Source organism: Dipteris shenzhenensis, chromosome 3 (genome assembly GCF_047967505.1).
Source record: "Dipteris shenzhenensis isolate YYH24624 ecotype China chromosome 3, Dip_SZ_1.0, whole genome shotgun sequence".
Classification (NCBI taxonomy): domain Eukaryota; kingdom Viridiplantae; phylum Streptophyta; class Polypodiopsida; order Gleicheniales; family Dipteridaceae; genus Dipteris; species Dipteris shenzhenensis.
The window spans coordinates 13,232,229-13,258,324 of record NC_141598.1 but is presented as its reverse complement, the minus strand read 5'-3'; the positions used below and the strand labels follow the sequence as shown (position 1 = coordinate 13,258,324).

Sequence of the window (26,096 nt, the reverse complement as noted above, 5' to 3'; positions counted from 1 at the left end):
TTACTCTAATGACAAACATTTGACTCATAAATTTGATTTTCAGTACAATCCTGACACATTACATTTACCTGCACTGTACATTGGTAGTCTTTCACAACTAGCAAGGAATTTCATCTTTGTATTCTTATTTTCTTAGCTAGAAACACATATTCTGGGCATATTGAATCTTTTCCAAGTGCCTCTTTTTTTCCATGATTTTGTCAGAATGTAACAGGACTTTATTAGTTACATGAAGACATGAACTCCTATAGTGTTCCTAAAAAAGGTCTCTGCTTATTGGAGGTGACATGAAGTTATTACCTTTAATATCAGGTGGATGCCGCAGTTGTTTCATTCAGGATCAAACAGGCGTTGGAGTACCCTTCTGTCAATTCTGCAAAATCGTTTTTTACAGTAGTAAGTTTCTTTCCCCCTTAAAGTGAAGACTCTGTATACAAAGGATATGTGCCTTTGAGGTGCACTTTGAACCTGAACTTCGCAATGCTGAGCTGCCCAGGCTTTCTAAGAACTTGAAAAAATTATAGGACGGCCAGTTTAATGAATAGCCCTTTTGAGTGATTTCAAGAGAGGATATAGATAGCTGTCCTTAAACAAAGGCAAATCGGATGTTCATGCTCTACTTTGGTCTCTTCTTTTCAGGTTTTTTGTTGTGAAAAGTTGTGAAAATGAGATTGGATAGGTGTGTGGCCACTCTATTTGTAGACATAGCGTAGTCTTTCTTTTAACCTCGGTTGATACATAGGGAGATCTTTCTGCTTTTTTAAAACACCAATTGAAGGTTGCTCATTTGCTTTACACTACTGGCACCCTTACCAATGTTCTTTTGGAACTCCTTTGTTAGCAACCTCTCGAATGTGGCAGGGCAGTACAGAGGCCAAAATGCAGCATATCGTACTCCTAGGTGTGCATGCCATCACAAAGGTTGGCTTGCGTTGCTTAGAGGCTTGAATGTATCTAGTGTATTCATCCATGAAGGAATAGATGGCATGCCCTGCCACAGTCTCCAAGACAACTGTCAGTAAAAGGAATTGAAATTGGTCAATCTTGGTGTTTGACATTAAGACTTCTTTAATCAACACAAACCCTTAGCCTGCCACTTTGGTTCTTGGAGAGAATGACTATGTTGCTGACTCATTCTGTAGAGTATATTCGATTTATGAGGCCTGCCTGCTCCATCTTCAATATGTTAGCCTTTATTGCTTTGAATTCATTCTGAAGGACCCTTCTACCGCTGGCATGGCATCAGGGTACAAGTTAATACAGTGTTTCGCAACCCAATTGGGACACACTTGAGGTCCTTGCAAGGTGATGCGAAATATCCTTGAGCTCTCTGAATAAATTCTCAGCCTGCCTCTGCTGGATGCGCACACTCCCAAGTAGTCAACATTATATTTTTGGTCTGCATTACAGTACTAATGCCTTGGTATATCCATTCTTCACCATTGAAGATGGATCAAAGTCACCATGCAGCATGCCTATCATCAAGGGGTGATTTTTTTGGTCATGTTTTCTTGCGAAGCTGCTAGGTCTCTCTAAATGCTCCAAAGAGGGAACATGTGCCAAATGTTTGGGCTGAATGAGCGTAGCTGTAGCAGGGAGATAAGCTGACTGACTCTCTCTCCTGTCAATACTAACTGAACTGCAAGAATGATGCACTCTATACGCAAGCGATGCTGTGGATGTGAGTGAGAGAATCGGAGGGAGAGAATGTAGCAGGTCTCTGAAGAGGGAAAAGAAGGGAAGAATCCCTCACTACAAAACTGTAAAGGAACAGGTAGTGAAGAGAGGAGGTGAATCTCACTGCTGATCCCTGTGGGCCAAGGGCTACTATGCTGGTCTGCTGCTGGGGCTCTTTGGCCGGTATTGCTGGGCAGTTGAAGGCCTAAGGCTGGATGAAGAATGAGGGCCAAGGGGCTGCCTTTTATAGGCCCCCTTGGGCCCTGGAAAAAACCCACTGCTGCACCTTGCTCCTTCAACTGCCAGTCTGCCCACTGACCCCTGCACAATCAGTGACCTACCACGTGACTGCTGACGCCACCTGCTGACATGGTGCGTCTGTTGATGTCATCGCCTGTGCATTGCTGTTGACCTGGCCTGTCTGCTGCCTGCATGGCAATCCTGCTCTGACATGGCTGTCAGCATGGCAGCTGATGTGGCTGCATGCGTTGGCTGTTGACGTGGCAGTCTAGCATGTCCATGGGCTGTGGATGCCCGTGACATCCCCTTCTGTTGAAACTCGAACTAGGGTAGGGAAAAGGCCTCCTTGTACGGTGTGAGGAGGTTTGAATAACCTGTGAAGAAATCCTCTTCGACCCATGGTGCTTCATGGATGCCCCTGTGCTTAAACTTGACTGCATACAACCGTTGTTGATTGCCTGTCCCTCTTTTGAACCGACGAAGTAAGATCTGTTTAGGTTCAACGACCTCGGCCTCATGAACAACTTCAGGTTTCTCCACATGTGGTACTGCTGTAAGTGCCGGACCCACATACGGTTTGAGCCATGACACATGAAAAACTGGATGCATGGTCCATGTCGAAGGTACCTGCAACTTCATGTCCACATCATTCACTACTTGGACTATTGGAAAGGGGACAAAGCTTTGATGAGAAGTCTGCTTAAGGCATTTCTTCCTGATCTGAAGAGGGATCCACTGCCCTTCCTTGTAACTCACGTCACGCTTGTGCTTGTTGGCCTGCATTAACACTTTAGAATGTCGAACGATAATTGGTTCTGTCTCGCCGTCTGATTGCAGATGAAAGCTGCTGGAGAAACTGAGTTTTGTACCAAAGTTGTCGAACAGGGCTCTCCAAAAGTGACCTCTGAATTTGGAATCCTTGTCCGATACAATGATATGGGGCATGCCACACATGGGATACCACCATCTGGCGATCGGACGACTGAGCGGCGGGTATGGTCTGAAGCCACCGCAAGGCCTAATAATGTGGGTGGATTGTGAAATCCTGGCCCTATAAAAAATGCTTCCATGTCTTGAGGGCAGCGTACACTAAGTATCTTGTCTCTATTGGAATCAACTTGCGTCCCTCAAATGCGACTGGGTGACCGTTCTGCTCCAGAATTGCTCCAATGGCATGATCGGCATCGGTCTGTACATCGAAGGTTGATCCCATTGTGCCAATGCTAAGCATGACGCTCGAAGGACCACTCGACCGAAGCATGAGGGCCAACAATGATGGTCTCTTTGTGTCCCGGGAACCATAAACTGCATCTCATCTTTCACACATGCATGCGAGCGGCGCATATTCACTGCATTTATTTTCTATTTATCAATGCATCTTTCTCTCTCGAGGCATACACATCGATAGGTATTCGATGCCTGGCATTTTCAACCGCTAAAAGCCACAAGTCAAGGCACTTCTCTATAGTTCTCTCTTCCTCAAGTAATAAACCATGGCCCAAAAGGCACAGCCGAAGGGTATAGACCTGTAGCCTACCTCTACCAAGGTGGGGCCCATACCCACCAACACGAAAGGGAATTTCACAGCAATTTGTGCCTATGCCAGACAATAAATTCAACTAGTCAAGGAGTGCCGATAGCTGAAGATGTAGCTTTCCTACATACCCAGTAAGTAATTCAGACATCCTAAGCTCTTCAGTTGGGCAAAGGCTGAAAGGGCTGCTGGAGTAAAGGTGACAGGTTGCTTCCTGGCTTTACTCCCTGTAAAAGGTCGGTGATGAGAACTGCAATTTCTGCCAAGTCCTTGATATGCTTCTTGTATGGCTGGGAAATGCGCATAAACATCCGAACCTCCTGAGTGTGGTAGGCACCTCCCACTCCAATATATCGTTCACCTTGGTTGGGTCTAGGATAACACCTGTCGGAGTGATGATGTACCCCAAGTAATGTACTTCCTCCAAGAAGAAACTGTTTTGATGTACAACTGGTTGTCCTTCAAAGTTGGAACGTGCTGAATGTGCTTCACATGTTGCGTTGGATCCTTCAAGAAAATCAGAATGTCATCTAAAAACACAAAGACACTCTTACCGATCAAAGGTTTGAAGATCCACAACATCATACAGTTGAAGGACGCGGGTGCCCTTGTGAGATCGAGGGGCATTGTCACGGACTCATATCGGGCTTTCTCCGTGCGGAAGGCCGTCTTCTGTATATCCAGCTCGTGAATCTGGATCTGGTGGTGCCCACTCTTCAGATCAAATCTTTGAGAACATTTTGACTCCGTTCAGGCACTCCAAGATGTAGACGATCCTCTGCATGGGGAACTTGCTCTTGATGGTCAGCTTGTTTAGTGCGCGGTAATCGACACACGTCCCAGCTGAGTTGTCCTTGACGAAAAGGCTCGGAGTTGCATATGGTGAATTACTGGGTCGAATAAAACCACTACGTAGCAACTCCTCTAACTGTTGCTCAAGCTCCTCTTCCATCATCTTATTGAGACGGTAAAGATGCTTACTAGGGGGTAAGATCTAGAAACAAGCTCAAGATGATGGTCCTTCGGGGTAAAGTTGGAGGAAGGCTCGATGTGAAGAAAATGTCCTGGTACTACTGAAGCAAAGCTTCCTGTTCGGGATTCCTGGCTAGAACTTATGTACTGGTCGAGTTGATGTAGACTATGTATGCCTCATCTTCCTTTTGGAACTCGCGTTCCATCTGGATTGCAGAAATCAAAGGGCTAGGCAAATTGTTCTTGAGCCAAGAGATGAGCTTACCCCCGTGATCTGGAATTTTGAGGTCCAAACCCTGGTTCTGATCGTTTGGATGAACTTGAAACTGGTGCCACTATCGGGCCCCCAAGATGATGTCCATTGCTTGAGTTGGTGCTACTCTGACAGTACGGGTATCTAGATGCCCACCCTCCTATCTTCCGAGTGGTTGCTGTGGCTACCATGTGGCTCTCCACCTGCTGTTCTGTGAATGCCCCATTCAAAGCTATGGTATGTGAGGGGTGAGAGACAACCTAGCTCGCTGAGCGGCTTTGGTAGAAATGATGTCCTCGGAACTCCCTGATTTTGCGAGAATAAGTACTTGATTTGGCCATAGACCTAGAACATAGTGGGAAATTGTTGAGATTCCCCCTTTCAATCTTCTCTATAACCACTGAGGAAGTCTTGGCCGGAGTCAAATCTGTACAAGAACCACCTGACGTGGCTCCATCTGCCTGAAGCTTCTTAAAATGCGGGCAATCTTGCTTCTTGGGGGCTCATGGGCGGTTTTCTTTGCCATAGGTAGCTTGGGTTGCTGCATCCAAGTACCCTCGTTGCTATCCTTTGCAGTCGAGTTTTTCTTCTGTTGCCCATTGCCAGATTTCTTCCCACCATCAAGGACAACGGTATCCGGGGGTTTCTTACTATTGACCCGTTTGGCTCCTTGACCCTTGTGCATGAGCTCAAAGTTCTGAGCAAGCTCGTATGCCATAGTCACGTGGCCGAAAACTACGGACGTACCATTGAATGTCGGAATGCAGCCCATGAAGGAACTTGCTCAGCTTTGACTTTACTCCAGCTGCAATTGTACGAACAACTGAGTGAATTTATCGGCATAATGATTCACCGTCTTGGTGTCCCGCTTGGCGTAGCTCGTAGAACTGACTCTGAATTCTGTGATTGGAGGTCTTTCATGAATTTCGTCCATTTGTAAAGAGGTGTCTCCTCGTCTGCATCATAGGGGTCCTTCTGTCACTTGAGCCACCAGGTGACCGCCTTGCCTGTAAGGTGCATGGATGCTAGGATTCACCACACGTCGTCGTTTGTAGGCACTACTGAAAAATAACTGCCAAATTAATTGAGCCACGAAGTCAACACTAAAGGTTCTTGCTTACCACCTTGCCGCGTGAAGTTGAGCTTCACCGGAAAAGAAGGCTTGACTGGCGGTGGGAGTCTCCTTTTCCTCCCCCAATGGTTGGAGTAGAGAAATGAGGAGAATGTGTGTCCTTTCTCTGAGCAAGAAATCCTTCGGATCGCGGACCTCAAGGGGCAAGATAGGCGGCTGTCGCTCGATCTCCTCCTTGCAATATGTGCTAGCTCTAATGAGATATGTTGCTAGATGCCACTAAGCCCTCATTAAACTCTTCTTTGGCATGTGGCCCTACCCAATGAGGGGGCCATGTGTAAAAATCCATGTTTGAGAAGGTTGCCACTGCCCTCCTGTCTTTGGGTAACTTTGAAGGCGGCCTTGCTCCAGAAGGATCTTCCAACCTAGGATAAGGTCCTGCAACATACATATAGATAGATAGATTGGCAGATAGAGGATCAATGTGTGCCAAAGTGATGGAGGATCACTGGTTGCCAAGCCACTCTAGCCTTTGTCACATGTGCCATCTAGTCATGTTTAAGAAAATTGTACCACCCGCCAAAGTTGATCCATGCTTCCTTTGTGAAAGCAGTGACAAGCTGCTATGTACCAAGCCAGAGCAAACAAAACCTAGTTGACCACAATGCTCAACTCACAAGGGAGATTATGGTAGAGATCTGATGCAAAAGGTTCCAGTGCACTCTCTCTAGAGCCAAGGCCATCTGTTGCTTTGCGGAGTTATATCAATCCCAATCTAGCAACCGAGATGTTATGGAGTATGGGAGAGAGCCCTCTATATCTATAAGAAAACCGACTAACTTTTCTAGTTAACTCTGGTTATAGAAGGCAAACATCAGACATCTAGCAAGAGTCTCACCCTCTCTAGGCTATAGAGTAATCCTTCACAAAGATGGCAATGTCATCTACAATGTTTTTCTTTTTGGATGCAATCTATAGCCAAAGATTGCAACCCTCCACCTCATACAATCTATAGCCAAAGATTGCAACCCTCCACCTCATGCAATCTATATCCAAACATTGTAATGTTTTTTTTTTTGGAGGACACCTGCCAAAGATCAACGGCCTTCTCTAAGGCTCTTTCCCTATTTGTATAAAGAATATATATATATTTCCTAAGGCATATTTTAGGCGACCACCTAGTCCCCAAACATTGATCACATTTTTAGGTGACCACTATATGTCATGAGGGAAGGAATCTTAGCCCAAATTCCTAGGTATATTCTCTTCAAAAAATTTCGATAGCAAATTTTCTACCATTAGCCAATCGCTCATTTGCAAACTCTTAGAGGAACTTCTCCACCTTGTTTGGTTGGAAGGGACATCGAGGAGTCTTGCCTCTTATGATTGGAGAAAATATGCCAAGGCTGCTATGACAAAGAGGAACAAGAAAGGGTCTAGTATTCAGCTTAGTGTGTGAGAAAGAAAGAAAGAAGTTCAAAATATATTAGTGCTCGAAAATCTGAATGGTCTATGAGACTAGAAAAAACCACATACAATGGGGAAAACTTGAAAGGGTGGGGCCACTAAGCGAGCATTCACACTCAAGATGAATAAATATCTCAAAACCCATGGAAAAAGAGAGTAGAATCGTGGCATCAATGTGACGGTCCTTTGTTTGAGGAACTAGATCCACCGACCGGCTAAGAATGGATAGGATGGTCTCAGCTAACAAAGGCTCCGGTGGAGGCCGGTATTGCTGAGAAATTAAACCTGTGATAGAGCGTTGCTATTGATTAATTTGCGTGGCCGCCTCGTAGTAGCTCTCTGTATGATAAGTGTTTTTTTTTTTGGCAAATAAAGGAACCTTCTATTAATGCTTGAAAGACTTCATACAAAACTGTCTGATAAGTGCTAATGTCACTCCGGTTGGTTGTGTTCCCATAACAACGAACATGGAGGGAAGATCCCAAAGTCTCATATGTGTAATGTGTTGGTGGGTCTAGGGTATTGTCAAAAGATCGTTTGGGCAGTCATGGTGTTCTACGACAGGGTCTCAGGCAAGGTTCGGATATAGGAGATTGGGAGCACTATTGGGGTCAGAAACATGGTTGTCCGCTATCACCAACGCTGTTTGGCCTCTACATTGGCAAGCTTGAGACCTTCATCGGACACCGGGGGGGCAAGCTTGCTTTCTTGTTGGCTTCTTGATCTAGATTCTCCTCTATGCAGATGATGCGGTCTTACTCTTCCTTCTCAGCTAAGGGCTTCCAACGACACATGGATGTACTCCATACCTTATGCAAGACATAAGATATGAAGGTCAACCTTGGTAAAACCAAGGTTATGATCTTCAACACATTCCAGGCAGCCATGCACATTGAACATCTCACATTGGACGGACTAGTGGTGGAGGTCGTGGCATCTTACACATACCGGGGAGTTCTTTTCTTTTCACATGCGACCAGCGATAGACTTGAGCGGCAGTGCTGGTGTGTCATTTCCCTGTCTGGCCTGATTTTCACGTGTGACTAGCGATAGACTTTAGCGCCAGTCCCCATTTATACAAACCTTGGCTGCTGCATTGGTAAGCAAGAGTTTGACATATGACACATAAGTAGGCCCTAGACCCATCTCTTGCAGAGCTGGGATTAAAATATTTCCATTTGGCCCTTGTCAAAGTGAACTTTAAGGAAGCGTATAACTTAATTTGTATCCTTTGCATACTCACATCCTTCCCGTAAATTTACAATGGCTTTAAGTAGGTGTCTGCCTGTAATGAACCCTTTTTTGCTCTTGAAGAATCCAAGTGTCCATTCTCCTTTGTACCCTAGTGCTAGAGTTTTGGCATATATCTATAGCTGCAGGTCAACATAGTGAGTGGTCTCCAAATTTTATCTCCCTCTTGTTGCTTTCCTCAGGAATGAGCTTGATTAGGCCTCCATTTACAGGACAAGGTAGTTGATGCTCTAGGGATACTCTCTTGCCAAAACGGGCCCTACAAGATTCCAAGAGACCATGTAAATCTTTATGGAACCCCATCCTCCTCAGGAGTCTTTCCATCAGCCATCACGTCAACAGCCTCTTCCAACTCCTTTTTGGGTTAAGGGTTCAAGTAAGAAATTTTCAAAGTTTCTGAAATGTCGTTGTTCTAGCCAACTAACATGTTCTCCTTGCTCTTATCACCTCATCATTTGTCTCCGTAGAAGTAGAAAGTAAGTTCTAAAATATTGATGTATTAACTGCATGTTCTTTCAGAGGATGAGACTAGAGTTGAGTCACTTCTTGAAAGGAGAGGGATTTCCTTATTAATTTTCTTTCTCCTGATGATCTTAAATGTTTCGCTTATTGGTCTGTCAATCTTTCCTAGCCACCAGTCCCTGAAGTAGATTTTGCTCTCATTTAGTTTGATTTGTTCTTGAATTCTAAACTCTAGTAATTAGATCTCCTTGTCTTGCGAATGCCCCCGAATCTTCAATAGTGAGCCTGATGTGATCCATTCTTTTGGACCTAATTTTGGCTCTGTTTTTTCTAGCCTTCCTGAGCAAGGGTGTTTTCAACTGCAAACTGCCAAGAAACAGAGGCTGGTCTGAGTTGCAACAAAGGCTTCTCTCCACACAACTGCTATCTAGTCCTGAATATGTTTTAGCTGAAGGATATGTGAAGGGTACCATAGGATATGGGATCACATACTACACAGGGGTTGACTTCTTTGGATAGTGTGATTCTTATGGGGTTGGATACGGGGACACTCCACATTCCACAAGTCAGTATGAAGCAACCAGCGGTCACTCTTTCATCTATGAGAATGGAGCCTGCATGGCATCATAGCAGTCCTTGTGGCTTAGGTGGATCCTTGAAGACGTGAGGTTCTATAAGAAGAAGCGGTGGAGCACGAAACACATCAGGTTTGACTACAAAAGATGAATAATGGATGAGCTGATCAAGCTCACCTATTGTCCTATTAAAGAAAATGTTGCAGACCTATTTCCATGAGTAGATGGAGCATCTCATTCAATGCTTGGACCACACTGAGTTAGTGAGAGGGGGTGTTAGAGATCATTGAACCGACATGTAAACCTCCATATGAGGAGGACAAAGGGGCAGTAAATTGCAACTGCTGCAGTCCCCAGACAGAGGCGGGTGGTCAATGTCACGATCTGTGAGGTATTCCTTTCTCTATATCTAGACTTATGGATGGTTTGATGAATGGACACTTGTGGAAGGGTATGCCCTTTCGACGGGACACTTCCTATGAGGCACAACCCTTTCACAAGAGACATTCTATTGAAGAGACACTCCTATTGTAATGCACCCTCTCATCAAGGGTCACACCCTTCACAAGGGGTACACACCTCTTCATGCACATACACTTTGGAGTACACACCTTTTCATGTGTGACTCTTCACTCTCTATATAAGAGAGGCCTAATTGTATGGATGACACACTACAGATACACTACAAACACTCAAGCAATACAATTATTCCTTGTTCTCTGCTATTTCAGTCTCCTTTCTATTCCTTAGCACATTTCTAAATATAGTAAATCTAGGATTTCTTACAGTGGTATCAGAGCAAATTTCGCTCCTGCCTGTAGGAAATGCCCCCCACCTTCTAGCGCCGATCTGATACATTTCTTTCTGCTAGAAGGATATCCGTGCACGTTGTGCATGGAAGAGATGGAGAGAATGAGTGTAAAAATTTTTAGCGCCTACCCTGCCTAAAGTCATCAATGGCCTCTCCATCTCCCACACATCACGAGTTGATGTGAATGGACACGATAAAAATCGTGTCTTTTCATGTGCTTGGGCTGTCCCAAAACCAAGGGACGCACCTTTTCCACCATCGGACACACCTTTTGATGAAGAGTTTTGACTCCTCACCAAGGGACACACCCCATCGTGGAAAAAAGGACACACCTCTTCATGTGGGGACACCCCTTTTGAAAACAGGGTCACGCCCCTTCATGAAAAGGTACACCTATTCCAAGGGTCACACCCCTTAGAATAGGCACACCTTTTGGCACCAAGCACCTTATATAAAAGGGTGCTAAAAAGGAAAACCCAGCCCCATACCTTAGGTCTTACCCTAGACTACCCACGGGTTCACACTTTAATTTTTGGCAACCACCCAACCTAGGCAGCCACACACAAAATGATGATTCACGTTTGACGCCGTACGGAAATTCGTCATTTTGGCTCGCCTCCCTACGCAGCCCTCTTTCCATGCCATACGCAGTCCCCCCCCCAGCCGGTTTGCTGCCCTGGGTTCCTGCCAGTCCTGCAGCGCCAGATCACTGCCTTGGCTATCGCGATTCAGCCTTGGAAGCCCGCAGCCTGTTTCGCCATAAGCAAGCAGCCTGCCCCCTTTTTTGCCACCATACCTGCCTTTTTGCTCAGCAGCGGTTCAGCCCCTCTATCGCGATGCAGACAGCTTATGAAAAGCGCCCTGTTGCTGCCTTCCAATCCTGACCAGCCAGGCTGAGATCTGCTCCTCGCACCCCACAGGCACTTTTCCTCTGAAATCAACGCAGGAAATCTGCCTTTTCTGCACCCAGCCTCTGCCAACGCCGCTATCTGCCTCGAAAGTCTTACCAGGCACCTATTTCTGGTTCACACAGCCACGTGGATTTGCAAGGACAGCAACATGGACCTCCGGACAGTGATCTGCAGGCCTTTTCTACGCAACTAATTGGCAGATTAAATCTATGCGAGGTGGATTCTTTCCATTCTATTTCTAAGGATTCTCTTTCATATTGTCATTTGATGCTTATTATCAAATTACAGCAAATGAAAGCCGCTTCCTTAAAGCATGGAAACCCCTGGTAATTCACCCGTCCCTTCAAGGACATCTCAGGCATCATCTACCACACAATATCGTGTTCAGATTGCACAACCAGCCCATTTCGGAGCTTTGGCATCGTGAGTCTTCTGTGTCACGTGCCCTCCTAGTGATTTGGACCACATCCTATACCTTGTGCGTGAGGCACCTCAGTTACATTACTTCCTCAGCATAGTCCAGGTTGTGTTCCACGAGACACGAAGATACCCAGAACCCGATATTCCTTACGAGTTTGCTGTCCATCTTTGGAGAGACTTTTACCCCTCAGCTTCAACATCTCCAGGGTACTCTCGACCTCCTTCAGCTCCCAGATATCCTCCTATACAAGTTGTACCTTCCCCAAGACATTATTTACACTCTGAAGGCACTCCTTCTCCTGGATATCCTCCACTTCCGACAGCAGCTCCTTATCCCTTCTCAGATCCGTGGACTCTGCAACCTACCCCTGTACTCTCACGAGCAGTAACACCAATTTCGGCATCACCAGTGTTATCTCAGACAGGACCTCTTTTATCAGATTTCCACACCTGGTTCCATCCTGCTTCTCCTGCCCCCTCCAACATGAGCAACCTCAGGGAGCAGCCCGAATCTTCTTCCAGGAATGGTACAAACTAGAGCGCAGGTTCGTGCTTTTCTCACGGGGACCTCAGATATGTCGCAACGCTTGCATGCAGCCTCTCCGGAGATAAGCGACTCAAGTCCAAAAAAGACCCCTGAAGTCAACTTAGAAGGCAAAGCACTACTTCAACTTCAAATTTCCCCATCTCCGACTTGCTCCAGAAAGTCCAACAACTCGAAGATTCTCGCAGTACCACACATACAGAGGATGACGTGACGCAACCAGACGACTATGTGGACTCGTTCCCACCAGAGGTAGAAAACACTGAACTCCGTGCCCTCTACCGTTTACTCCAAGCTTCCAAAACTAAAAGACTTGACATTAAACTTCCAGAAGCCTACACTGGTCAACGAAATCGCCGAACAGTTGACCAATGGCTTGCAAAACTGCGCATGTACTTTGATACTGTTGACCTCACTGAAGGCAAAAAGATTGCCTTGGTAGCCTCCCTCCTCAAGGATACAGCTTTCCTATGGTGGCAACGACGCTTAAAGGACGGCAAAAGTGTGTTAACTTGGGAACGTTTGGAACACGTGCTCCGTAAGCAGTTCGTACCTGCCAATGTGGACTTTCAAGCACGTTCAAAACTCCGGCAGTTGGAGCAAACAGGCTCCCTGTCTTCCTACATCTCTCAGTTCACCACATTGGTGCTGGAGATTGATGGTTTAACTGATGATGATCGCCTTCATGCTTTCATCTCAGGCCTAAATCCCTCGTTACACATTGATGTCCTTAAAGCAAACATCACCACCACAGCTGGCGCTATTGCTTACGCAGAGCGCATAACAGATTTCCAAAACACAGGGAAGCAGAGTGCTAATAGAACACAGAACTCTACTATGGCCAAAGGTGCTCGCCCTCAAGATAACCCCAGGTTTAGAAAAAACTCGGGTAATCAAGGTCAACGACAGTCTCAAGATCCCCACAAGTCTCAGAAATCATATGCTGGATTCCGACAGAAGCACCCCTCCAAGGATCGCGCCTCTTCTTCTTCACAAAGTCATCACCGTCATCCCCAACATAAAGGTGCGGCCATTGACAAGAAGAACAACTCTAGCACAAAAGGACTTTGTACCATCTGTACAGGCGACCATAGATGGTTCGATTGTCCCAAGCGACCAAAGCAAAATTCCAATATGGAACCTAGCACTTCCCAAACAGAAGATGCTACCCCAGCACAAGACAAGAAAGGCAAAGCTGTTCGAATGGCAAATACCATCCACCTGAGCCTTGCCAGCAACCCCGAACCTTCCCTGGCCACTCAAGTATTTTGTGTTCAAGGATCGATTCGTGGAACAACGGTCACTATCCTCATCGACAGTGGCTGCTCTCATAACTTCCTAGCTAGTTTTATGGTCGACAAACTTCGGTTGATCACCAGTCCTAGTCTCATGGACTATCAGATTGAACTCGCAAATGGAACTACCTTCTTGTGCAACACCAGGATCAAAAACTTGTCTTTTCGCATCCAACATTATACGGACAAGTTGAACTTCGACATCATGTCTCTTTCTCGGTACGATAGATAAGAGTGGCTCTACGACTATGATCCATCAATCAATTTTCGCAGCTATACTATCCAGTTTGTCCACCAGGGAAAACTTATTGAGCTAATTGGTTCTAGGGACTCTCCTTCAACCCCAGTTGCCTCTACCCTACAAGTAAAGAAGTGGGTTCGTAAACGTCAAGTAAAGACTTCACTTCTGTTGGTTACGGCAGTAGAGGAGACACCAATAAAGGATCCTCTTGAATACCTCAACCAACCTTTTTTCCAACCCTACCTGGATATTTTTCCACAAGAATTGCCAAAGCAGTTACCACCTCGACGACCAGTGGCTCACTCAATCGAACTTATTCCGGGCAGTAATCCACCGTCGAAACCTCCTTATCGGGTTTCTTACACTCAAAATGAAGAAATCCAAAGATAGGTGACCGAACTACTCGACAAAGGTCACATTCGGCCCAGTCGTAGCCCTTTCGGATCTTCTGTACTACTTGTGGAAAAAAAGAATAGGTCAATGCGCCTCTGCATCGACTACCGCGCCCTCAACAAGCTCACTATAAAAAACAAGTATCCATTGTCTCGCATCGATGACCTCTTCGATCAACTTCTACACGCAACACAATTCTCAAAGATTGATCTTCGTTCAGGTTATCATCAAATTCGCATACGAGAAGGCGATGAGTACAAGACAGCTTTTTGAACAAAGTATGGACACTATGAATGTTTGGTCATGCCTTTTGGGTTAAACAATGCCCCGGCCACATTTATGACACTAATGAACGACATCTTCAGGCCTTTCCTCGATAAGTTCGTCATCGTTTACCTCGATGACATCCTCATTTTCAGCAGATCCCTACATGAGCACAAACAACATCTTCACCAAGTTTTTGAAGTTCTCCGCTCAAATTCTCTCTACATCAACATTGAGAAGAGTGAGTTCTTCAAGACCCAACTCGAATATTTGGGACATGTTATTTCAGCTCAAGGCATCTCTGTGGATCCCAAGAAGGTCGAGGTCATCCGAAACTGGCCTTCTCCTAAGAATGTTCATGATGTCCTAGATTTACTATATTTAGAAATGTGCTAAGGAACAAAAAGGAGACTGAAATAGCAGAGAACAAGGAATAATTGTATTGCTTGAGTGTCTGTAGTGTATCTATAGTGTGTCATCCATACAATTGGGCCTCTCTTATATAGAGAGTGAAGAGTCACACATGAAAAGGTGTGTACTTCAAAGTGTATGTGCATGAAGAGGTGTGTACCCCTTGTGAAGGGTGTGACCCTTGATGAGAGGGTGCATTACAATAGGAGTGTCTCTTCAATAGAATGTCTCTTGTGAAAGGGTTGTGCCTCATAGGAAGTGTCCCGCCGAAAGGGCATACCCTTCCACAAGAGAAAAGAATACGTCACAGATCGTGACATCCCCTCCCACTCAAAACCATCCATAAGTCTAGATATAGAGAAAGGAATACGTCACAGATCGTGACATCCCCTCCCATTCAAAATAAGACCCTGGTGGAGATAATGAATTGATGTAGAAAATATCACGTTGAATTCTGAAAATACTGCTGTAAAATGTCAGGGTACTGCTGTAAGTCTTCATCAGATTGCCAAGTAGCGTCGGAGTTGTCCAGATCTCGCCAAAGAACAAGGAATTCTGTGATAAGTCGATGTCGAGTCTCTCGCTATCGATGGTCCAGAATACGCTCAGGAATAAGGAGAACATAATCGTCTTCGATTTCTGGGACATAATCACCTGCAGGAGAAACTGCTTCATCGCCTGGAATGTACGTCTTTAGCCAAGAAATATGAAATGTCGGATGGATTTTACCCCACGATGGTGGTAATTCCAATTTGTAACTTAAAGGTGAATTTTTCTTGATGATCCGGAAAGGTCCATAGTATCTTGGTCGCAACTTATGAAACACAGACTTAACCGTCTTATAGCGATGTGGGGCTACAAATAATAGCACCATGTCACCAGTGTCGAATTCCAGGTGACGTCTATGTTTGTTGGCAGACCGTTGATACGGCTCTTGCGCTTTTCGCATATGATCCCTAACTTGGAGTAGAATGTCTTGCATTTCTTGAACCAGTTGATCAGCTAGAGCCACTCAATGTTGAAGTACAAAATTTGTTGGTACGATCGGAGTGTGTCCATAAGCTGCTTGGAATGGAGTCATGCTGATGGCACTATGGAAAGAGTTATTATAAGCAAACTCAAGGAGTGGTAGATACTCTTCCGAAGCTGCTAGGCGTGACTGAATATAATGTCGAAGCATTTCTTTCAGAACTTGGTTGACTCTTTCAGTCTGGCCATCTGATTTTGGGTGATAGGCTGAACTGAACAGTAGAGTTGTACCCAAAGATTCGAACAATGAAATCCAAAAGTGACTGGTAAACTTAGGATCTTTGTCGGATATGATATTCTTGGGTAATCCATGGTATCGGAAGATGTGTTGTATGAAGAGTTTGGCGATGTCCGGAGCCTGTGCACTGCTTTTGCAAGCAACAAAGTGTGCCATTTTGGACAATCAATCAACAATTACCATAATCTGAGTGTTACCTCTGGAGGATCGTGGTAGTGTTGTAATGAAATCCATGGAAATACTTTCCCACCTTTTAGTTGGAACTGGAAGAGGCTGAAGAAGTCCTGTTGGAAGTCGTCGGCTTGCTTTCATTTGTTGACAAGATAAGCAAGATGTAATCATTTTGATGACGTCGCTTTTCATCTGAGGCCAGTAGTATGTTGCACTGAGTAACCTATAAGTCTTGTTGATGCCTGGATGGGCAGCATAAGGAACTACATGATGCTCTTTTAACAAAAGACGTCGAACATCCTTGTCATGTGGTACCCAGACGCGATCTTGATAATACAGAAGGTCGTCCGTATGAGAATAGGATGAGAAAATCTTCTGTTCAGAAGTCGAAGGTTGATCTTTTGAAAGAACTTGTATTGATGTGCCGAAGTCTTTATCATTGAAATACTTCCCTTTGAATGAATTCAGAACATCCATAGATAATGTAGAGATTACCATAGCTGATGCTAGAGTTAACCTGCTGAGAGCATCTGCAACTACATTGCGTAGTCCTGGAATGTACTCAATGGTCATGTGAAAGTTGGCCAGAAACTCAACCCAGCGTGCTTGTCGAGCGTTCGTGATTGGCTGAGTAAAGATATACTTTAAAGAGTGATGGTCTGTCTTGACCACCGAGTCGGCTCCCATGAGATAATGTTTCCAAGAGCGATAAGCATGTACAACAGCAAGAAACTCCTCATCATAAACCGGGTATCGGGTTTGGATATCATAATGTTTATGGCTGTCAAAAGCAATAACTCTGCCTTCTTGCATCAAGACTGCTCCTGTAGCGATGTCAGAAGCGTCGGTCATGACCTCAAATGGAAGGTGGGTCAGCAATAGCCATAACTGGTGTGGTAGTGAGTGCTTGCTTGAGTTGTTGGAAACTATACTCTGTTTCGGGAAGCCACTGAAAAACTACTTACAGTAGTACCTTGACATTTTACAGCAGTATTTTCAGAATTTACCGTGATATTTTCTACATCAGTTCATTATCTCCACCAGGGTCTTATTTTGAGTGGGAGAGGATGTCACGATCTGTGACGTATTCCTTTCTCTATATCTAGACTTATGGATGGTTTGATGAATGGACACTTGTGGAAGGGTATGCCCTTTGGACGGGACACTTCCTATGAGGCACAACCCTTTCACAAGAGACATTCTATTGAAGAGACACTCCTATTGTAATGCACCCTCTCATCAAGGGTCACACCCTTCACAAGGGGTACACATCTCTTCATGCACATACACTTTGGAGTACACACCTTTTCATGTGTGACTCTTCACTCTGTATATAAGAGAGGCCCAACTGTATGGATGACACACTACAGATACACTATAGACACTCAAGCAATACAATCATTCCTTGTTCTCTGCTATTTCATTCTCCTTTCTGTTCCTCAGCACATTTCTAAATATAGTAAATCTAGGATTTCTTACAGTCAATGATATCTTGCCGTGGCTAGTTCTCTCTCTCTCTTTCTAGCATGGGTTAGGATGCTCGCTTAGTAGCTCCGCCCTTTTGCTCATTGTATCGGGTTTTCTATTAGTCTCATAGACCCATCGGTCTTTAGTAGACTTTATTAAAGTTTCTTTCTTTCTTTCTTTCTTTCTTTCACACACACACATACACAGACACACACACACACACTCTCTCTCTCTCTCTCTTTCTCATGGTATTAGGCCATGGGGGGTGGCCTTGGCGTGGTCCTAACCCCCTCGTGATACCTTGGAACTAATGTGGGTAAGGAGGGGTATTTGAGGCTCCTTGGTGCGTAGATGACACGTGGATTTTGAGGGCTACAAATCCCATAAGCAAGTGTGTTAGTGAAAGGACCTTGAATATAGTATGGTGGTGAAACCCCTCTCCAATGTCATTCCAGCTTTTTTTGGACCTTGAGAGGGCATGCGTGGTTAGGATGGGACCCTCATACTCAGCGCCTCCGTGGCTGCCATGTGGCAGCATCTGGCAGTGGCAGGCAGTTTTCTATCAGTGACAATGGTAAAAGAGAACGATTGGGAGAAGCTTCATGGAGTAATCAGCATCAAAATTTTAGGTGGTCTCAGAGATTTTTAAAGGAATTATTTGCTCCCATGTAATCATACAAGTGAAGAATGAGACACTCATATAGGGTGTTTATCTTATCCATATAGGTAACTTAGTATAGCTGCTTATGCTTGGGCACTGATGATGACATAAGTGTTGCTTTGCTTGCTAAGTATGTCTTCCTTTTGTTTTTTATAAATGTTTTTGTTTACCTCGTTTTTCTTCTCTTTCATTTTCTCTTTTATTTTTTGTGTAGTTTTTTGATCTTTAGAACAACAAAAAATCTAAATTTGTATGATTGGACTTATTCTAGTCTTACAAAGGTATATTTTTCTATCACCTTAGCGGACATGCAAATTCTTTGAATTTTCGTCCAAGTGGTGATCAGCTGTACTACATCGTTTTATCTCACGCGGGTGCAGAAGCCCCAACAGCTAAACTTATTCTCGTTTATTCTTATTATTATTCTTTTCTTTTTGTTTAATAATTTCTCTTTTGATTTTTATATTTTTTTAAATTTTTATTTCTTTAAAAAGTGTGCTTTTGCGTTTTGTTTTAGTTGCTCTCCTTAATCGCCAGTTTGGGGGTATATTGGCTTAGTGATACATGCTATGATGAATTCGCCTTTTGGAAACCAACAGGGTGATCTCCTGGGATGTCATCTGGCTCCTATGACATTCCCTTGTAGTAGTAAGGGAGGAGTTACCTTGGGACGAGTAACGACTATGCAAACAAGCCCCCTCTTAAATACTAGTCTCGCTCCTGCTAGATTTACTCGTTACCTTGGAAACTGCCTTGGGATGGGCAGGGAGAGTGCAAGCAAGTTCCCCATACGTTGGATTGTTTGACCTCACCGAACAACATTGGAAATACTAGCGATGGTCTTGTCTCTTTGGTAGGTGATTCAGTTGGGTCTAGCTCGGTAAATCAAAACAAAAAAGTTAGAAGAAACATATATAGAGAAAGGTTTAACTTTTTAGCCTGGTCAAAGATGAATAATCTTCATGGTTTTGGGGAAGGTAACATTAATTGGTGTAACTTTAAGGCTTTATTAGTTAGCACTCATTATACTAATAATAAAATTCTTAATAAACTAAGACGTCTTAGAAACAAGCATCTCAAGACTTCTGTTTCTATTAGTCCTATTCATGCCAGGCAAGTAATTTATGTTGTCTATAACATACATAGTAGTAATATGCTTTATGTAGGACAAACCTATAGGACAGCTTTTATTCGTTTTCAAGAACATGTTAGGGAAGCTAGAAAAGTTCATAGGGTGAATTCCTTAATTGAGAATTCAAAACCCTTATATGCGGCAATGGCAAAGCTTGGTTTCGAATCTTTTCGTTGCTTTCCCATTGAGCATATAGAGGGCCATTTTAATAATGCCAAGGATTTTTACAAGGCTGCTCATCCTCATGAATTGTTTTGGTTGAGAACTTTACACACTTTGTTCCCAAGAGGTTTTAATTTGGAAGGAAAATCAACTCTTCGTAAAAATAAAAGAACCTCTAAAAAGAACCCTTTGATGTGGAGAACTCATATCAAGCCCTTTAACATTCCTCAATACCAACATAGTCATACATCTAACATCGTATGGAAACCTAAAGTTATGTTACGGGATTGTCCTAGCTCTCCTGCAATCTCACATGTTCGTGAGTTGCCTCCCTCACTTTCTCTTCCTCCACTTCCTCCTTCTTTAGTTCCTTTAACTTCCTCAGTACCAAGAGAGTTTTTGCTTCTCGAGACTATAAAAGAAGACTACTCTACCTAGAGAGATTAATGTCTCTGGTCTTTTTTCAATAAAAGTTTTTGAAAAATATAATGTCAAAGTTCTTTTTAAACTTCAATACTCCTTGGAAAACTTCTCTTTTGAGGATTTGAATTTAAATTAGCTCCAATATATACAACTTAAAACTTTGTTGGATCGCTTCTTAAAAGTAAAAGCTTCCTTTCAAAGCAAAGAAGTCTATCTAAATAAGGAAATTTGTATTTTTACTTCTCCCTCACTTGACAAGGTAGGCTTAAACTCAATTTTGAAGTCTCTTGAAGTAATGGATTCTCTCCCTCATTTTGTGAGAAGAATTTGGAAGCATCCAGTAGTAGCTTGGAAGTATGTAAAAACTTTAGAACAAAAGGCTTTCAACTATGGAGAGATAGGTAAAAGGCTTTCGGAGCATTCAAAATCTTCTATCCTTAGAGAACCTTATTGTTGTAAAAGTAAGAGATTCCAAAGCTTTATTGATGCTGATTTAGGAGATGTAGTCACAATTGATACCTCAATTTTGCTTTCTAGTAACTTAAGAGACCTTTTCATGAAAAGCACGAAATTTTGATTGTACTTTTTTAAAGAGTCCTGCCTTTTGAAAGCTATCGATAAGGGAATCTCAAAGTTTGTTTTGCAATTAGAAGAATGTTTAGGAGTTTAAAATATCTTATGAGAATGGAAAGGGAAGATTTTGAAGAAAGTTGCTTTGAAACTAGAAGAAGTCCCTTCGATTAATTGCTCAAAGCAAAGTAACCATCTTTCTAAAGAAGATGAAACTCTTCTTCGAAAATTCCATAGGAATTTTGTCATTTCTTATATGGACAAATGTTCCAATAACTTTGTTTTTATTTGCAAAAAGTTTTACTTAGAGTGTATTTTGAGAGAAGTGAACTCGTCTGCCCAAACTTACGCCCCTGCCTTAGTTTCTCAAAAGGATTTGATCTCAAAACATCATAGTTTTTGCAAGTCTTCTGGGTTTGTTTGCAATCCAAGTATACCTTTTCTTTGTGCTACTTGGAAGTTTCACAAAACTTCAAAAAAGCCAAGATTTATTGCAGCTGCTTGTGAGACTACTTTGACGGATGTCTCTAAATGGCTAAGCTATTGCTTCAAAGCCATGCTGCCTATTGTCCATGAACTTTGGAGGGACTTATTAAAAGAGGCAGATGTCCCCGTTCACTCAAGTTGGATTTTAAATGACTCTGTAGGAGTGGTTCTTGTTGTAAAATTTTTAATTCCTCTCGAAGCATTCAGGAAAAAGAGTCTCCTGTTCTCCTTCAAACCTATGATTTTACCACGCTTTACACAAAGATCGAGCTGGAAGACCTGAAGTTTAGAATAAAAAAGCTAGTGGCTGAAGTTTTCAAGCTGAGATTTGGCAAAGATGCAAAGTGCTAAAAGTTGAGAAAACAGCCTTATGCTTTGACTTTTTGTGGCTAAAAAATAAAGATCATGACATAGGTTCTGGAAAGAAAAGATACATAAAGGTAGTAAGTGTGGAAGATGTTTGCTCTTGGATAGATTTTCTTTTAGATAATCTTTAAATCACAATAGGTGATTCTTTCTTTCAACAAATTATAGGAATCCCCATGGGCACTAATTGTGCTGTCTTTTTAGCAAGCTTTTATCTTTTCACTTATGAATTTGAGTTTATGCAACGCCTTATTTCTATCAATACGTGCCCATCATTTTATATAAGCTTATGCCCTATCATTTTACATAAGCTTAGCCAAGTTAGGCTTTTTATAGATTATTTATTTGTACTAGATGTTTCCAACTTTCAAGACTTTATGTACAAAGACGCTAGTGCTTTTGGAGAAGGAATCTATCCTGGTGACTCTTGTGAATTGAACTGCACTTCAAGAGGGGATTCTTGTGTTTTCTTAGGTCTTAGACTTTCTCAATCTACCATAGGATTAGAGGTTGATATATACAATAAACGTGAACAACCTGAATATAGTGGTTTACACATTATAAAAATGCCTCACATTGACTCAAACATTTATGATTTGGCAAAATATGGAGTCATTTCTTTCCAATTTCATAGTTTTTCCTACCTTTGTCTAACTAAGGAGTCTTTTATCACTCAATGTAGTAATTTGATCACTTCACTATTACACAAGAGGTATAATTAAAGGAAAATAATGAAAAAAGTATGCACAATCTTAGATATGAAGTCTTTTATCTATGGTGTATCGGCCTTGGTCGTGTTTAGAAGGATTGAACATAAGCTGAAAACAAAAAGCGGGGAGCTAAATAGCCCGTTTTTCTTTTAGTTTTAAAAGAGAGTTTGTTTGAGTATGCTTGTGCTTTCTAAGCTAGAAATGTATTTTTGCCTCTTTGTAGGAAACGATACATAAGTGTTAAGGGCCATTTAGCTTTTTATGTTTTAAATAAGAGAGAGAGAGAGAGAGAGAGAGAGAGAGAGCGATATTCTAGCTTTTTGGAAGATTTTGTTTCTTGACTTGCTTGTTTATTTTTGCTTAGTCATCTGCTTCCTTTCTTCTTTATTTTTTGTTTTCTCTCTCTTTTGTTTATTTGACGTATTTTAGTCCGCACTAGGTTTGCCCAAGAGACTCCGCGGATCTTTAGAAACCCAATATAGCTGCTTATGCTTGGGCACTGATGACGACATAAGTGTTGCTTTGCTTGCTAAGTATGTCTTCCTTTTGTTTTTCATAAATGTTTTTGTTTACCTCGTTTTTCTTCTCTTTCATTTTCTCTTTTATTTTCTATGTAGTTTTTTGATCTTTAGAACAACAAAAAGTCTAAATTTGTATGATTGGACTTATTCTAGTCTTACAAAGGTATATATAACTTAGTATAGAATGTACATATCATCTTGAGACTGTGTATTGTTTGGATCTAGCTTGCTGCCTTAAAAATAGTGTCCTTGTTGGTAATTTATTTTTTCAAACTGCAACTACATGTCAGGATCCTTGAAGTATTTTTTTAAGTTTGACAGTCAAATTTTCATTTTTTAAATTTAGGAACTCAAGTTGTAAAATCTTCGAAATGACTATGTAATGTACTGTCAGAAGGATATTCTGGAAGGATGAGACATGAAGATGTGGCTTAAGTCTCTCAGAATGACACCATCACGAACACACTTTTGTGATGTTGTGACCTCACTTTGAATCACATTCCCATACAATTAGTCCATTAAAATGTTCTACTACTAATTTCCTTGTACTACTTGTCCAAAGAAAGGAACACAGTGTTAACCCCACATTAGTTAATTGGAAATGAGAGAAAGATTAAAGTTCATACCTCTATTTGCAGCGTTCACCCTGTGGATTTGATTATGTAGGTAAATTCTGCATTTGGTGGAAAACGAAAAATGATACGAAATTCGCTGCAGCATCTTTATGTCTCCACAGATGTGCAGAAGGCATTGAAGTCATTGGAGCTTCCTGAAAGCGTAAGTTTGCTCAAACGTCCTTCTTTTACTCTGGGTGTTGCCTCGTAAGAGTCTCTCATATAGGGGTTGTAAAGCTTGTGGAAAGTGACACCTGGAAGGGGAAATGTGAAAAAATATAGGAAAAGCACTGGACATCCAGGCCAATGCAAAATGACGTGAATCTCCATTTTGTGACGTAATTATGTGCAAGTTTATGATTCGTTTATGTGACCCTTTGCAGTCAGAAAGATGCATGTGTTTTTGAATAATGCTGTGTGTAGATGGCTCCTATTACTGTAGTATATGATTCATTTACGTGACCTTTGCAGCCAAAAAGATGCATGTGTTTTTGAATAATGTAGTGTGTAGATGGCTCCTATTACTGTATTATAGGCATACTTGACTGTCCATACAACACAATTTGCTAGGTGGTCATCAAACCCAGAAGCAAAAAGAACTTTAAGAAGATCCAAACAGTCTTACAGGTTTAGATTTTGGGACAATGTTTCAAGTAAGTCAGGATTTTTGGCAGGGATGGCAGAGAGTGACCGTGACACTGCTACATGGCACTTTATGTCCACTCTGCTGCCCCAAGATTCCCTCAGATGATGTAAAATCACATCCGTCTCAGATCTCCTATCCATGTTGGTAATGCACTCGAGTAGTTCCTCTTAAGCAGCAATGATTGAAGGGGCAAATTGATGTGTGTGTGTGTGTGCCTATGGGCTTGGAGTCCTATGCAAGAAGTGTGTGAGTGTAGGTGTGCTAGAAGGTTCTAGTTAGGTGTGTCAGGTTGGTGTGAAGTGAGTGATCATAGGAGGTGATTGATTGAGATAATCTGGGAGATGATTGTGGATCTGGGATCTACCTACATGGAGGCAGTTGCCTATATATGTAACCACTCTATGAATAAACATTTTACATTTGTGTCTCATTGTTTCTATATGGATTTACACGTGGTATCAGAGCTTGGTTAGAATCTGAGTGCAAAGAATGAGATTCTTAGAAGATTCCAACTAGATTCCTCCTTCTTCAATGCCTCCATGTCTTTCCTTCTTCTTCCTTGAGCTTTGACAGCTCTGTTCTCTCCATCCACACAATATCTTGAGAAGCCCTTTCAGCCAGAGGTTCCCTCCTTTTGGGCGACCCTTCTGACCAGTGGGATCTTAGAAATACGTCGCCATGAGGACACACTGTCTCTCTTTCCGTGCCACTTCTGCAATGCTGCTCACCTCAGTCAACAATCTTGTAATTCCTCTCAGAGGAAGTTGGGCGACACCAAGAGCTATCTAAAGCACAAATCTGAAGGCAAATGCTTCAGTAATTGAGGCATATAGACGAAAAAACCAGTCGACATCGGAGCTTCTGGCTATGGTGATGCGATGCGACATTTCGCCCAAGCTTCGTACTGGGTCCTCTCTAGTCCTATATCTTTGATTGCGCAACAAAAGCCCTCAAAGAGCTGCTCTCGTCTGGTTGAATTTCATCCTCCAAGTTTACATGTACTATGCAAGTATTTCTAGTATATTTTTTTGGAGTTTTTATGCTACACTAAATGCTTGAGAAGTAAAACACTCAGTTCAGAGATTATCCTTCCAAAAATCAGTTCAAAGTATGTCATTTCAGTTCAGAGAATGTTAGTTCAGTTGGTGCTAATCTCTTGACAACATGCCATTCTCAAGTTCTCAAAGCTGTTCCAAAATCAAGAAGACTACAAAGACAAAATACAAGATGAAGAAGACTCCAGTTAAGAGGTTGTGGGAGAAGCCAATTGGTTATGATTATGCCAAACAATTAGGTTTTTCAGAATTCTTATCTTGCAATTTGCATCTATATGGTGAAGGTGATTTTTTTGTTCAGAAAGATTAACCTTTTGTAAAGGGATAAGACAATGCCATTAATTTGGTAAGACCTTCCTACATGGCTTCCAAACTGAAAATAGATAAGTTTGAAGGAGAGGGGTTCCACACTTGGCAAACAAAACCGAAGTTTATTCTCATGAAAAAGGGAATATGGAAGGTAGTAGATGGCAAAGAAACTAAACCTACAACTAGAGAAGGAGAAGCTTCATGGCTTCCAAAAGATGAAAAAGCTCTTGCTATCATTGCTCTTGGTCTGAGTGATTCCTTTATTCATCACATTGATAGATGTGAGACTGCTCATGCTACATGGACTCATCTTGAGCATGTGTTTGGAGCACAGGGAAGATGCTCTAAGTATAGCTTGCTTATCAAGTTCTTTGACTTAAGATTGGATAGGGGGGAGTCCATCTCTTCACATCTAAATTCAATGAAGAGCATTTTGACACAGTTATCTGGCATCAAGTTTAATCTTGATGAAGATATTGTAATTGCCATCTTACTTAGAAGTCTCAATGAAGAATATGGCATTATTGTAACCACACTCACAAATATTCCAGAGATAAGTCTGGTAGAAATTGAAGCATCACTCTTGGAGGAGGAGAGAAAGATCAAACAAAGAAGTGATTACAAAGAAGGGGCATATTTGGCTAGAAGCAACTTAAGCAACTTCAAAGGAAAGAGCAAAATGCAACTTTTGTGGCAAACCTGGACACTTTGAAAAGGAATGTTATGCCAAAAAGAGATGTTAA

General features: G+C 42.5%; 1 protein-coding gene across 3 annotated transcripts in view; it reads left to right on the top strand.

Moving 5' to 3' along the window:
* Positions 1-26,096, top strand: part of PFC1 (Ribosomal RNA adenine dimethylase family protein) — a 58,941-nt gene that overhangs the window by 20,490 nt on the left and 12,355 nt on the right. For 2 of the 3 annotated variants that reach the window (XM_087372639.1, XM_087372637.1), the window contains exons 8-10: positions 313-396; positions 23,396-23,506; positions 24,018-24,159. In XM_087372639.1, the coding sequence (XP_087228765.1) occupies positions 313-396; positions 23,396-23,506; positions 24,018-24,137 (315 nt within the window). In that variant the 3' untranslated portion in view covers positions 24,138-24,159. Of the gene's footprint in view, positions 1-312; positions 397-23,395; positions 23,507-24,017; positions 24,160-26,096 lie in introns of those variants that run through there. The other variant, XM_087372638.1, reaches the window with a different exon arrangement.